Below are 13,098 nucleotides of genomic sequence, written 5' to 3'. Positions count from 1 at the left end.
GCTGGCTGAGCTGGTGACATTGTAAACTTGACATTAGCAGTTAATTGCCATCTGAACTTAATTTAGAGATGATGGGGATTTCAGGGAAGTGATGTTTTTCTTCTCACAGAGCAATACCATGACTGCTTTACAGTTTGACCATTAATTAATCAATCTATGAGTTTCTGAACTTTGGCAAAAGCCAAAGTTTGTTGGCTTTGACTGATGGATCCGAGAAGCAACTCAATTCTACTTGCGAACCTCACATTCTAATTGATATGGATGAGAGAATTTTTGGTCCTGAGAGATCAGTGACTTTGTCTTAACACTCATCTTTTTTTCCCATGTAAAAGCCATGCAGGCTTTTATAGCTAATAGGGGGCAAGTAGTATTTGTTAAATGTATAATATTAATATATTACTTTTGTGGGTCGTTCATTTTGTGACAATTTTCTATTCTGTGTATCTTTTTTCCAAGTTGAATATTACTTTGAGACAGAGTTGGAGGGGATTGGGGGGTGGGGGAGTCCCCAGAAAGATAAGAGGTACAGAGGAGTGCTTAGCAGAAAGTGTCTTGGCCTATTTCCCAACTTTTGATGCTTTGCACAAATCTACAGGGTAAGGCGATTGTGGGGGACCAAGTGGGGAGGGACTTCAGTGTTAGGCAAACCTGACTCCAGGGGCAGACTTTCAGCAGTTGTGACCTTGGGCAGTGCCTCAACAACCTGGTGTCTCAGGGTGGGCGCATAATTATAAAAAATAAATATATAAAATATAGGGAAGTGGATATAATCATCCCTCACTGGATATCCAGGAAGATTAAAAGAGATGGGAACTGTCTTTTCTCTGTTGCTGTAGAGAAGAGGAAGTCTTCTGTGAGGTCCCAGAGCAGGCAGCTTTTACAGACAGGTGGAAATTGCAGGGTCACCAAGCCACGTGTGGTGTCGTGGACAGCCATGGGGCTTGGGCGGCATCAGCTAGTCTGCCAGAGTGTGGGGTGTTTGTTGTTTTCACGTCTCAGCCTCGAAGGGGACACTCATTTATGTTTACTGCTCACACCTACTTTTTCTGAGACTATCAGAAAGGGAAGAACCTTTTCTTCCAAATTCTCTACATGGCTATAGCGAGCCCCAGCTTGGTAAGGATCCAGATGTACTTGTCTTGAGCACAGTGTTAAGGGGCAAACTGATTGGGGGCTTGGTGGTGCTTTGTCCCCTGGAAACTCTCTGGTTCTGTATCACTCTTCCCACAGGCTTCTCTACCTCACCCTAACCCCTCTCCTTGTTGGAAACCTGTATGCTTCGTCTCAGGTGCCCTCAAAAGGTGCCCCTTTTGAGAGGTGCCCCTTCCACTCCTTGGGAGCTCGTGTTGATACCCATGACTTTGGTCATGAGAATATTGTGATTTCTGTACTACTGGGAGCTCTTGAATTGGGAAAGTGGAACCAGGTAGGGGGCGCAAAATCAAGAGCAGAAATAAGGTCAGAAAAGGCAGAGGACAGCAAAAAAAGTATTTAAAAATATTAAGCGGAGAACTCAAAGGAAACTTGCCATCAGCTCTTCTGTGTTCCTGAAGCCCAGAAGGTCAGATGTGCAGTTTGGGTGTGAGCCAGGACAACCTCAGCCTCTCACACCCATTCTGTTCCTTAGGCAGACCCTGTGCTCCTCCTTGTGGGCTGGGCTTTTGGTGTCTCATACTCAAGTCTTTGGGGGTGGTGTTTCTAATAAGAAGCTTGCCATTTCAAGCACCGGGGAGGATGTCACTCCTGCGTCTGAGTCGCAAGAACAACTAAGCCTGGAGGAAGTCCAGACTCCCGTCACCTGGAGGTGAGGTGCCAGTACCTGGTGCTATTGGTCATGTTCTTTAACGGACGGTGTTGAGCTATGTGACGGAGCGCCCTGCTATTATTATATGTTAGTGGAAGTGCTATTGGGGGTCACAGAGCCTTGTTTGAAGGGCTGTGGTTTGGTGAGAAGGGCTTGAGCTTTTTGGGTAAGTGCTTAAGTGGAAGCATCTGGGTGTGGTGTGGATGTGCCAGAGGAGGCTGGTGGAAGGGTAGTGACATATGACAGAGGTTGGGCTGGGTTTTAAATGGAGGGGCCTGGAAGGAAAAGGAAGCCTTCCAGCAGGTTCACGAGAACAGAGCTCCAGAACAAATGTTCTTCTGGATCTTTTGGAACTTGCCTGACAGGGAGTGGCTGGAAATGCCCAGTGTAGACAACTCACTAACCTGGCACAGCGGGAAAAGATGCTAAGCAAGAAATACTGCATTTGTCGCCTGCTGCCACCGGCACTGCCAGCCTGTGCTGGGTTCACGGCCCTTCAGCAGTTGGGAGGATCTCTGCCTCCGCGGCTCGCGGTTTAACTGGCTAATTAACCAGAGGAGCCTGATCTAGCTTAGGTGGAAGTGAGAAGCCTTGAATGTGAAAACCATTTCTGAAGCTGAAAGTTCTTAACAAATGTTTGCTCTTAGGAGGGCTGGTAGCGCGACTGGGGATGTGGGAAGCGTGTTCCTTCTCCTCAGGGCCATGCTTTCATTTTCTCCTGCCCAGTTTCTCTTCGGCTACTTTAGCTTCTATTCGGAGACGGTAAGACTCAAAGCCCGCCTCCCCGTGCTTGACGTCACGGAAGGCACCTGACTGCAGCCTTCTCAGCCTGCTGCTCCCTCTGCCTGCTGTGCTTCCTCTGCCACAAAAGGATGTCTCTGTGTCAGGCTCCTCTGTCCTGGGGCCTTGTCCTTCAGTCCTGATACAGAGTTGGTGTCTGTGAGTCCTGCTGTCACCCCAACACTAGGTGTGCTGCTTCTGCCCTTCCCTGCCAGGTTCTCCCTGTTGGACAAAGACCTCAGGATGCCACAGGACCTCAGGCAGGCCTCTGGGTCCTACGCACAGCCTGCGACCCCAGGCAGACTTGCCTGCCGTCCACGGGAGCCTCTTTCTACTTTAGACCAGGGGCTTCTTTATTCCATCCTTTTCTCCCTTTTGGAAGGGGAATGCCTATCCTGCACGGGCCCACTCTGGCTTCACAGGTCTACAGATGGGGAGGGATTTTGCCCCAGTCAGCCTCTAGCTTTATCCGTTCAACATATGTGAGGTGGTGACCCTCTCTGTGCCAGCTCCTAGGTTGAGCTCTGGGCTCAACTTACCCCCTAGGCAAAGGAGTCGCACACAGTCAGCAGCTGGGGCTCTAGAGAACTCCAGGCGCTGGGAGGGGTCTGTTGTGGGAGTACAGGGGGGACTGAGTCTGGAGCAGTCACTTCCACCACTTGCAGGAGGACGATTCTTGGACTTGATCCTGGGGTTGGACGTTGAAACGGAAGTGGGGATTGAGCAAATAGGAAGGGGGCTTGGACTAACCCACCACCCATGAGGGTCCCTCAGAGTAAAAGCAGATGGGATGAAAATAGCTAGAATAATGGTGCTTAGGGCGGGCTCCGTATGGCTGAGGAAATTAGCACTTCATAGTTGTGAAGTCCTACCCATGTATATGCAGGGGACTGCCACATACATCATCTCATTGAATACACATGTGTGTATTTTCATCGTGTTTTATAAATAGAGAAATCAAGCTCAGTGTTGTTAAGGAACTTGTCAAGGGCACAGCCTGTGATGGGAAGAATGTGGGTCCAGGTGCTGACTCTTAAGTGCATGCTCCTACGTGTCTCATGGGTCCTTAACTGCCTCTCTGGGTGTTCCCTGGGTGATAGGAAGCGGCTGAGGAATTGTCCAGGTGTGGGGGTACTGGCTAGATTTCTGACAATCACGCATGCGTGGAGGATGAGAGGGGGGGTGTGTGTGTGTGGTGGGCGGGGGTACTGCAGGGAGAAAGATGGTCAGGAAGCCCTTTGCAATCATTCTGATGGAGATGATGTGGCCTGAAGCAGGGACAGATCTGAGAGCATAAAGAAGGAGATGTTACTGGACATGGGGAGCAGCTGGATGTGGGTGAGGGAAGACCGGGGGTGACTCCAGGCCTTGGCTGGGTGACCGGTGGCCTCCCTGAGGTGAGATGGGGAGCCCCATTTATTGTAACTGGCTGCTGGTAGCACGTGGAGGGGAAGTGGGACCTCTAGCTGCAGCCTCTCGACTCTACCATCTATCAGGGCTTAGTTTCTTGCCGACCATGAATAGTTTGGGGTCATCAGGAAATCTGTGCAAGTTTCTTCCAGACTTAGTATGGGATGTTCAGGCATGGAAGCGTTGCAGGGAGATGGCTGTGCACAGCTACATTCATCCCTTCCCTGCGAATCAGTGACATGGGAGATCACATGTAGGTGGGCAGAATTAAGCACGGTTTCCTAGAATTGTCTGGAAGGGACTCAAGTGTGGTAAAAGGCATGGATTCTACTCTGAGACTTTCTAAGCTGTGTTTGCCTTCAGTAAGCAGTTCTTCAACTTTGGTCAAGATCAGAGCTCCCAAGGAGCTAGGTGAGCATGCGAGGCAAAGGTCCGCTGTCTTCTGCTTGGCTGAGGCTAGGCCTCTGTGCCCTTCAGTTCTCCAGGTGACGCTGGGATACACCACTGCTTTAAAGCAGGATTGAGATAAGTAAGTCTAATGGCGAGAGCTGCCTGGGGGCGGGGCAGCCAGTTAGGGGCTGTTGCAATGTCTGGGGTGAGGTCATGCAGGGCAGAGGAGGCTGTGGGAACAGGTGAGCTCACCTCCAGCAGGTGTGGAGAGAAGACAGTCTCTGGTGTGACTCAGCAGCACGCGGCACCCCAGTGGTGCCTCCATCCTGACCCTTGGTTAGGTGTCCGGGACACTGTTTTTCAGGCTGCCTGGCTGCTGCTGCTCAGTGTCTGTGGCGTCTCCTTCCTCACCATGTCACCTGCAGTGCACCTGAGGGCCCTGGAACTGCTTCTGTCCTTCTTGTTTTAGCAACTTCATGCAGTTATTTTATATGCCATCTTTATGCACATGGCTCCCAAATTGTTATCTCCAACCCACAGCTCAGTGAACATCAGGCCCTTATTTTCAAATGCTGCCTCAGCATATCTTCCTGACCTCTTGATCTGAACTATCTCGAAAACAGTCTCTAGCCCCTTCAACCCCCTACATCCCACATTGTTGCCCCTACAGTCACGCCACTCTCCTAAAGACTCAGGACAAAAACCCCTAGTCAGGTTTGACTCTGCTCTCTCATGGCTACCTCCAGTCTATCAGTGTGCCTTTCTGGCTTTGTCCTCAATGTATATCAAGAATCAAAGCCCTGGGCCTCCTTGGTGGCACAGGGGGTTAAGCACAACCCTATGAAGCTATCTGCAGCCTCTGCAGCACAAGTTCTAGCCCCGGCCAGCCAGGGAGCTACCCCCATGGCGCAGCAGACCTCTCCTGTCTTGCCTGCTGCTCCCCACTCTGTCTCTGGTGAATCCTCTCCTCACCCCCTGCACTCTGGTCTGTACCCCAGTTCTTATATGCATAAATAAATAAATCTTTAAAAAAAAAAAAACAAAGCCCTTACCCCTGTCATTCTGGCCCAAGCACCTTCATCTCTTGCATGGTTTTCCTGTGTTCACCTTGCAATCCTCTTCACCACCCCCAAGTCCATTTTCCAAGCAGCAGCCAAGTGATCCTTTTAAAAAAGCAAGTTAAGTCCTCTTGTGCTCAAACCCTCTGCTGGGTTCCCCTTCCAGAGGCAAAGTGCTTCCTCAGACACGAATCTACTCAGCTGTAAAAAGGGGAGAATACTTCTTGAGCGGTGGGCAGTGAGATAATGTTGAATAAATTCTTAGCAAGGAGCTAACAGATGCCTGCCCTATAATACAGTAGCCAAGAGGGGACAGGAGCACGCATCACCTCTCTGCTCAGGTGTAGGCACAACACACATGCTCTTCATCTTTTTGATGTAAAATATTTTTTTTATCACTACTGTATGTCCACACCATTTAAAGAGTCAAATAATTGCATATGGTTTGTCAAAACAACCACCTTCCCAGCTACTTGCGCCCATGGTTCCTCAGCCGCAGCCACTGAAAATTCTTGAAGTGTTTTTACCCACATCGTTAAAAAATGGCCTGTTCCACCACTGTATTTTTTTACGGTTGTTACTATCTAGTGACTTATGAGCTCCCGCTCTAGAAGATGAGGAGTCAGCTCTCTATCCATTTCTCTCTGCACACCTCATAGGCTCTTCCCCAGCCCCACCAACCCGTGCAGTTTCTCTTCAGTCTCATGTGGGGTTCCATCCTAAGTGCTGTGATAACATCTGCATCATTTGCTTGTTTCCTATTTCCTTGCCATTAAACAAATTCTTCACCAATTGGTCAAGATGTCCAGATGCACCCAGTATCCTCTTTCCTCTGTAGCATAAAAGGACACTCTCCCAGAGCTGCTGCCCCCGCGTGGACCTGCTTCCCCCCCATGTGTGCCGCCCCCCATGTGTGCCGCAAAGCCGGCCTGCACCTCCCTGAATGTCGTAGCTCGTTCTCCTTCTCCTGTGGCTTTGTGTCTCAAAATAAATTGCTCTTTTATTGTTTTACTGGGAACTGAATTAGGGGTTTGGCTTTAATCTGTGTCTTGTTTACTTTTGCCCCTAACAATGAGATTGGTTTTATGCTGATTTTAGAGAGCTGGTGGAGGCTCAGAGAGGTTAAATGACTTGCCCTTATTCAGCAGAGCCCAGGCTTTAACTCAAGACTGGCTGCTATAAAACCTGTGTTCTTTCTTCTTTGTCCTTTCAAAAGGATGTTGGTCAATATGGGGTGTGATTGAGAACTTAGGCACGGCTGTCACCTTCCTTTGTATCTGTCTTCCTCCGGCTTCATTTGTTGATATTGAAAATTACTTCTTGCTCTGCTATCCCAACGAGGTAAGTTTCCTATATCCTTTTATGATGATCTCTCCAGAACTTAGGGAGAGCAAGTCCTATTTCTTAAAATACCTATTTGAGTACCTTTAGGTTGCCCCTGCTGGAGGCCATACTGCCCCTGTCTTTGGTAGAAAACATGATTTTAAGTGATAAAGTCAGTTCTTTGCCACCTGTTGGCCATTTGGGGAGAAGGGAGAGGTGCTAGATGAGTGAGGTCTGTGGTGGTGTGTTCTTAACCGAGGGTTCCTTCCCCAGTTCGTGCTTGGGGGTATGGGGTATGGTGACACTAGCTCCTCAAGCATGCAGGCCCAGCTCCAACTCAGCTGTTTTCCAGGCACAGGAGATCTAAAAGGAGTAGGGTATTGGAGACTCTAGAACTGTTCCTTCTTCCATATAAGGTGGTGTAAGCCTGTCCAAAACACAATCATAAAACCACCTTTACTGAGAGAAAGCAAAGTAAGTCCTCACTCATCATAGTTAATATTCTTGGAAACTTTGACATTAAGCAAAATGAAGTATAATGAAAGAATGTCCTCAAGTAATATCATGCCAGGCTTTTTTTTTTTCTCAAGTTTATAACAAAATCACAATGAATGAAGCAAATTATTTGAGGACATGCTGTAGTTTGTAAAATGGAATAGAAGTTTCAAATTTGGTATGGGTGGGATAAGTTAAGGTTTACTTGCTCAAGACTTATGTTATTCAGTGGTTCTTACTTATTTCAGGTTTCCCTTTACTGAACATGAAAGTAGTTAATGCAGCATCTAAGTCACTGCTTGCTGCAGAGTGCTCCAGATGGTGGGTGGCTAATTATGATCACTTTTTAGTTTCAGGACATACACAATCCTGCACAAAATATTCAGCTTCCAGGTGCTGAACTGACTTGTGTGTGGCTGTGACATCTATGACCAGGCGCTTGATGTCACCTCACAGAGAGCATGGCTGTTCCTTCCTCACTGGCAGGTTTTACAGCTACAGGGTTTTTTCTCTGGTTGGGGTCACAGAGGAGAATGAAGTCCTGTACCAGCGGCAGCCCCAGCCTCAGACAGTCACAGACGGGAAATCGAGCATGTAGAGAGACCAGCGGGTCAAGAGTTGGATGATGAATGATCTAACTCTTACAACATCCCCTGCCTCATCTCTGTAGCTAGGGCTGAGCCAGTTTCTTGGTATGAGAAACCTGCCCTCTCATCGGGGTCAAATGGGGGGCTGTGTTCATGGCCCAGGTGTCCAGAGAGAAGGGGAACGGCTTTCCTCCGATGTAACGTCTGTCACTGTGCTGAGCACATTAAGAGCGCGGTCCCTCTGCCTGCTCGGCACTGTGTAGTCCCCTGTCCTCCACGCTGTGTCGGGCCCCTCTCATTGGTGGAGAACATGATTTCAGTTCCCTTCCCCACCACCTGCTCTTTGCTTGTTGCTTTGGATTTTGACCCAGATCCTGGTCCTCTTTGCCAGCCCCTTTAGATTATTGCCGGACACAGTTGCTGGCTTCTTCAGCTCCCTCCTGCCCACAACCCCCATCTTCCCCAGATTTGTGCACTGACACTCCACATCCCTGCGAATCCAGGCTCTCGTGGGAGGTAACGTGTCCTTTCAGGGATGAGGATCTAGAGGACACTGGACACACAATGGTGCCAAATGACATGCTTGCCTCTGAAATGCCAAGTTCCTAGAGGGCAGGAATTGACCCATTGAACTTTACTGATGGGGAGCCCTGACATAGACAATGGCGGGGGGGGGGGGAATGGTTGCTTGCTGCCAGAATGGGAATGGCTGGTAGCCTTGTGGCGTCCTGGTTCCAATAAGAGTGTCTGTGTTCCCAGGTGGGGCCAGAGGCTTCATCCCTGTGGCCTGTTTAGATTTGCAAAGGTCTATTCAGTACCCCACACCACTTGTACCTCACAGCTACCCTGTGACAGAGGCTGGCCGGGACCTCTTCTTACCAGGTGTCCTGTCACCACCTGAGACCCAGCAGTCTAGAACTGAGCTCACCAGCTGCCCAGAGCAGGCTCCAGCTCCAGAGCTTCCCGATCTCACTGGCCCCAGGCTCCTGGGTTGTAGATGTGATACAGCTTTGACTCATGTTTCACTTCACACCAGCTCCCACGGTCCACCCAGTGTGTATTTGCCAAATACACACTCTTCACTGGGCAGAGGGCCCACGGGTCTTCTTTTATGGTCCATCTATTGCAGGGGGACATAGCCTGGGCCCTTTGGGCCTGGCACCTTCTAACTACACCCACTGCCTTTCACCCTGGTAGTCAGCCCCAGATGGGGCCAGTCTGCTGAAATAGGAAATCCTTTTCAAAATCTCTGTGATTACACCTGAGGTCACTTGATTTGTTATACATCCAGACCCCTGATGTAGTGGGTGTGATTGCCAAGCTCCTCTCATTAATTGTCCCTGTCACATTTACGTGAATGCCATGAAAGGCTTGACTAATGGTGAGCAGCTGGATGCTCCCGTGTAATCTCATCAACCATTGTAACATTTGCCAACCACATCCTGCCCGTACATGCTTTTCTACCTTTCATGCCCTACTCCCTCTGCCTAGAATGGCATTCTTACCCCATTAGCTTCTGAGAAAGCTCCTACTCATCCTTCAAGACCCAGGGAAACTGCATACCTATCTCCCAGCACATCTGGCACCTGTGTCATGATAATTTGAGGTTTGGCTTCCTACTTCTGTCTTTTCCTTGATCTGATGTGGCAATATTCACCCCCCCTCCCCAATCCTCAGCACAGCAGCATTCAGGGGCTGTCGGCTGCATGGGGCCATCATTTAGTCACTGGGCACTCTGGCAGCCACTGAGCACATCGGGTGAACAGGCAGACATGTTCCCCCTGCCTCCATAGAGAGGGTTAGCAGGGCTAATGAGCAAGGAAACATGTGTAAGAGTGAGATACTGTGGAACTGCCCAGCCCTAAGAGACTGCTTTTGGTGGAGGTATGCAAGGATGCCACCCTCAGAAGCTACTTTGGAGCTGAGGTCTGAAGTAAGAGAATAAATCAGCCCTACAGAGATCTCGGGAGTGACAGGTGTAATCTTGCAGAGGAGAAACGGTCCTGGAGTGTTTGGGGACTGGACAGGGGACCAGTGCTTGACCAGGGGAGAGCACCAGCTAGGGCTGGCCAGCCAGATCCTGCTGCTCTTCTTTCAAAGGTCACCGTCAGGAGTTTGGATTTTTGCTTCGGAACAGTGAGAAGTCTTTAGGGGGGAGTATTTCAGACTTTTATCCAGTATGGCCGAACAGGGGTGAGATGCTGATTTTTACCCTGCTTCTGCTACCTCTTCTTTCATCTCTACCCAGACTTGCTTTGTTCAGGCCTGAGGTCTGCCTACCCTGTTTGCTCTGTAGCTGTCTGGGCTGCTCTTCTCCCTACAGAGTAATCCCATTCCTTGCTGTAGCCTTGCCCGACTCCTGCCAGGCCCTGCAATGCCAGTGAGGCCCCCACCCCCGTTTACACTCCCTTTCTCACCCCCTGGCCAATGGTGCAATCCTCTCGGACTGCGGAGGCCCACTCTCTGTTTCTGAGCCTTCCTTGGCCTTTGCAACCATGAATCACTGAGGGAGCCCTCCCTGCTCCACACATGCAGTTGCTTTCCTTTCTTTGCCAGGCCTCCCTTCGCCAGGGAACCAGCTTCTTGGGCTTATCTGGGTTCTTCCTCCCCGAGCTGACTCCATTTTGAAGTTTCTCTCCTGGTGAGTTATCCTGGCACAGATACATCCTGAGATTATCTCCTCACCTAAAGCAACAACAACAAACACTTTTGAGCAGTCTGTGCAAAAGAATATACTAAGCATTTTCTATGAAATATTAATTTCTCATTTAATCAGGGTATCAACCCTGTGAGTTAGTTACTGTCATTATTCTCATTTTTCATATGAGGGAACTGAGGCTCAGAGATTATGGTCATTGGCAGATCTGGCTTAAACCCAGACGATTTAAGATGGCCTGACACAGTCCGGGGTGGTTCTTTGTGGTCCTAAAATCCTTATCCACACCATCTCCAGAACCACCTCTCCATGGCTGCTCATGTCCTTCTCGTCACAGGCCCAGCTTCCCAGGGAAAATGAGCAGAGACCCTGAGAACTTTGTGTTCCCTCACCTGTGCCATTCTGGGGTACGGGAGCACTGCCTTGTTTGGTCACAGCCCCTCTGCCCACTGGGCACGTGCATGGGTTTTGCGGTATGAGCAAACAACTCTACTGCTACTTTGCAGATATGGGCTAAGTCTCTTCTCAGGGTTACAAATGCTGTTCTAAGTCCCTCCCTGCCACCCAAGGAGACAGAAAGCAAGAAAAATAAGGAGACCTCAGGAAGGCAGTTTAGCTTAAAGCTTAAAGAGGCAGAGCTGTCTGGAGATGGGAGCAGTTGCCTGGGCTGGCAGTGGGGAGGCAGTTCCCCTCCACTCTTGATAGGATTCAGAGGAGAGATTGCACATTCAAGGGTATCTGGACTATGTGTGCATAGGAAAGTCTTCAGCCCTGAGACGATGGGATTCTGCACCTTGAATGGGGCCAACATGGCAAGACACAGTGCTCCCGGCTCCTTCCATAGTACTCGCCTCAATACAACATGCAAACAGCCTTCCCTGCTGGGCATACCTGCCCGCTCCAGAGGTCAAGGTGGCAGTTGAGTCCGCTTTGTTTTGCATTTTAGTTTTCCTTGAGCCCGGATCACAGCTGCTCAAGGAAAGCATTTCAGGCGTCGCCCAAACACAGATATGAGACAACTGACTCCTGCGCTGCGGGGCACATCCTGAGAGTCCTCTCAGCTGTGAGGCTTTCCCCAGTGCAAGGGAGCCCTCCCCGGTGGTGGGTGGAGCTTCCGGACTTGGGATGTAATGATGGCAAGGCCGGGCAATTGCTGTTCCCCAGCTGCAGTTGACTTTGGAGAGCCCCAGGTACCTTGCATTACAGGAGCCAATCCTGTGTTAAATCTCCATGGGAAAACAGCGTTCACACCTGGTGGGAGAGGCCGTAGCCATGGCAGGGACTGCGCATCAGCCACTTGGATTCTTACAAGAACACACTGCATGGTGATGAAATAAGAGGGCTTTGCAGTCTTATACACGTAACCTGGAACTCCCTGTAATTTCACCTTTGTTCTGCATTTGAATTTTCAGTAAGAGAAGGAGGAGTCTAAGCAGGCAAGAGGAGGCATGGCTTCGGATGCTAGTCACGCGCTGGAAGCTGCCCTGGAGCAGATGGATGGCATCATTGCAGGTATAGGCAGGAGCCCTGGTGCCTTCTGTCTTGTCCTCTGCACACGGGAAACTTTTCTCTCATTTTACTTTTCTCATTGGCACAAAGAGAAGCCCTCCTTAGACTTACTTTATTTTACTGTGTATGCCATCTCTTTGTTTAAGAGCACAAGTATCCCCTGCTTTTCTAAAGTTCCCATTATGTCATTTGGTTTTACCAAAGACCTACATTCGTGCCTGTTTTCATTAACCGAAAGAAAACCGAATGGGATTTTCACTTTTTCTAAAAAAAGATTTATTTTACTTATTTATGTATATAAGAGCTGGGGTGTAGGCCAGAGGTTGTGGGGTAGGTGAAAGCATTCACCAGAGACAGAGTGGGGAGCAGAACAGGCGGATCTACTGAAATACACTGCTGAGGGGAGCAGCGGGCAGGACAGGAGAGGTCTGCTGTGCAATGTGGGTCAGCTCCTTGGCTGGGGATCAAACTTATTCTGCAACCAAAGCTTCATAGTACTGAGACTTAACCCCTTGAGCCACCAGGGAGGCCCCCGGATTTCCACTTTTATGGGAAGTGAAAATAGCCTTCAATATTTGCTTTGCAGCAGCTGTTACAAAAAGTGTGCACACCCAGGCAAGAGTGGCACTGCCAGACTCTTTCCTAGGGCACTACTTTCTACAGGCTGTCTCTATCATATCATATACGTATCATGTCATACATATGTCAAAACATTCCTGCTTTTACCACACATTAGTGCTATTTTAGTTTTATGTTATTTGGTATCATTTGGTATCTTCTATTCGGGTCTGGAAACACTCAAAGTTCTTTCCATTTAATTAATGGAAATGGTAATTGCTTCTTCACTTTATGCCACTTTGGTTTACAGGAGGTTTCATAGGAACACTTTACTTTAGGATAGTGGGGGAGACCTGCACCAACTTGTAGAACAGCTTAGGTCTCTGTTAAAACAGAATGGATGTACCCTATGCTAGCATGTATGTAACTGTTTAGATCCTACCTGCAAGGAAGTTTGGGTGCAATGAGATTGAATTGACTGTAAATTTTTCAAAGCCTATTAGGGCTATTAGAGTGAAACTCAAAAAC

At 49.1% G+C, this 13,098-nt stretch overlaps 1 protein-coding gene across 7 annotated transcripts in view; it reads left to right on the top strand.

The window, feature by feature from the left end:
- LOC119255525 (liprin-beta-2) overlaps window positions 1-13,098 on the top strand; it is a 136,189-nt gene that overhangs the window by 22,289 nt on the left and 100,802 nt on the right. For 3 of the 7 annotated variants that reach the window (XM_037522753.2, XM_054699403.1, XM_037522757.2), the window contains exon 2: window positions 11,916-12,015. In XM_037522753.2, coding sequence (XP_037378650.1) covers window positions 11,952-12,015 — 64 coding nt within the window. In that variant the 5' untranslated portion in view covers window positions 11,916-11,951. Of the gene's footprint in view, window positions 1-1,711; window positions 1,805-3,836; window positions 3,982-11,752; window positions 11,829-11,915; window positions 12,016-13,098 lie in introns of those variants that run through there. The other 4 variants (XM_037522756.2, XM_054699404.1, XM_037522754.2 and 1 more) reach the window with 3 other exon arrangements.

This window comes from Talpa occidentalis, unplaced genomic scaffold (assembly GCF_014898055.3).
Source record: "Talpa occidentalis isolate TD23 unplaced genomic scaffold, MPIMG_talOcc4v2.1 talOcc4.3, whole genome shotgun sequence".
NCBI classification, from domain to species: Eukaryota; Metazoa; Chordata; class Mammalia; order Eulipotyphla; family Talpidae; genus Talpa; species Talpa occidentalis.
Note: the sequence above shows the minus strand (reverse complement) of the source record. Positions and strands in the feature narration are given on the sequence as shown.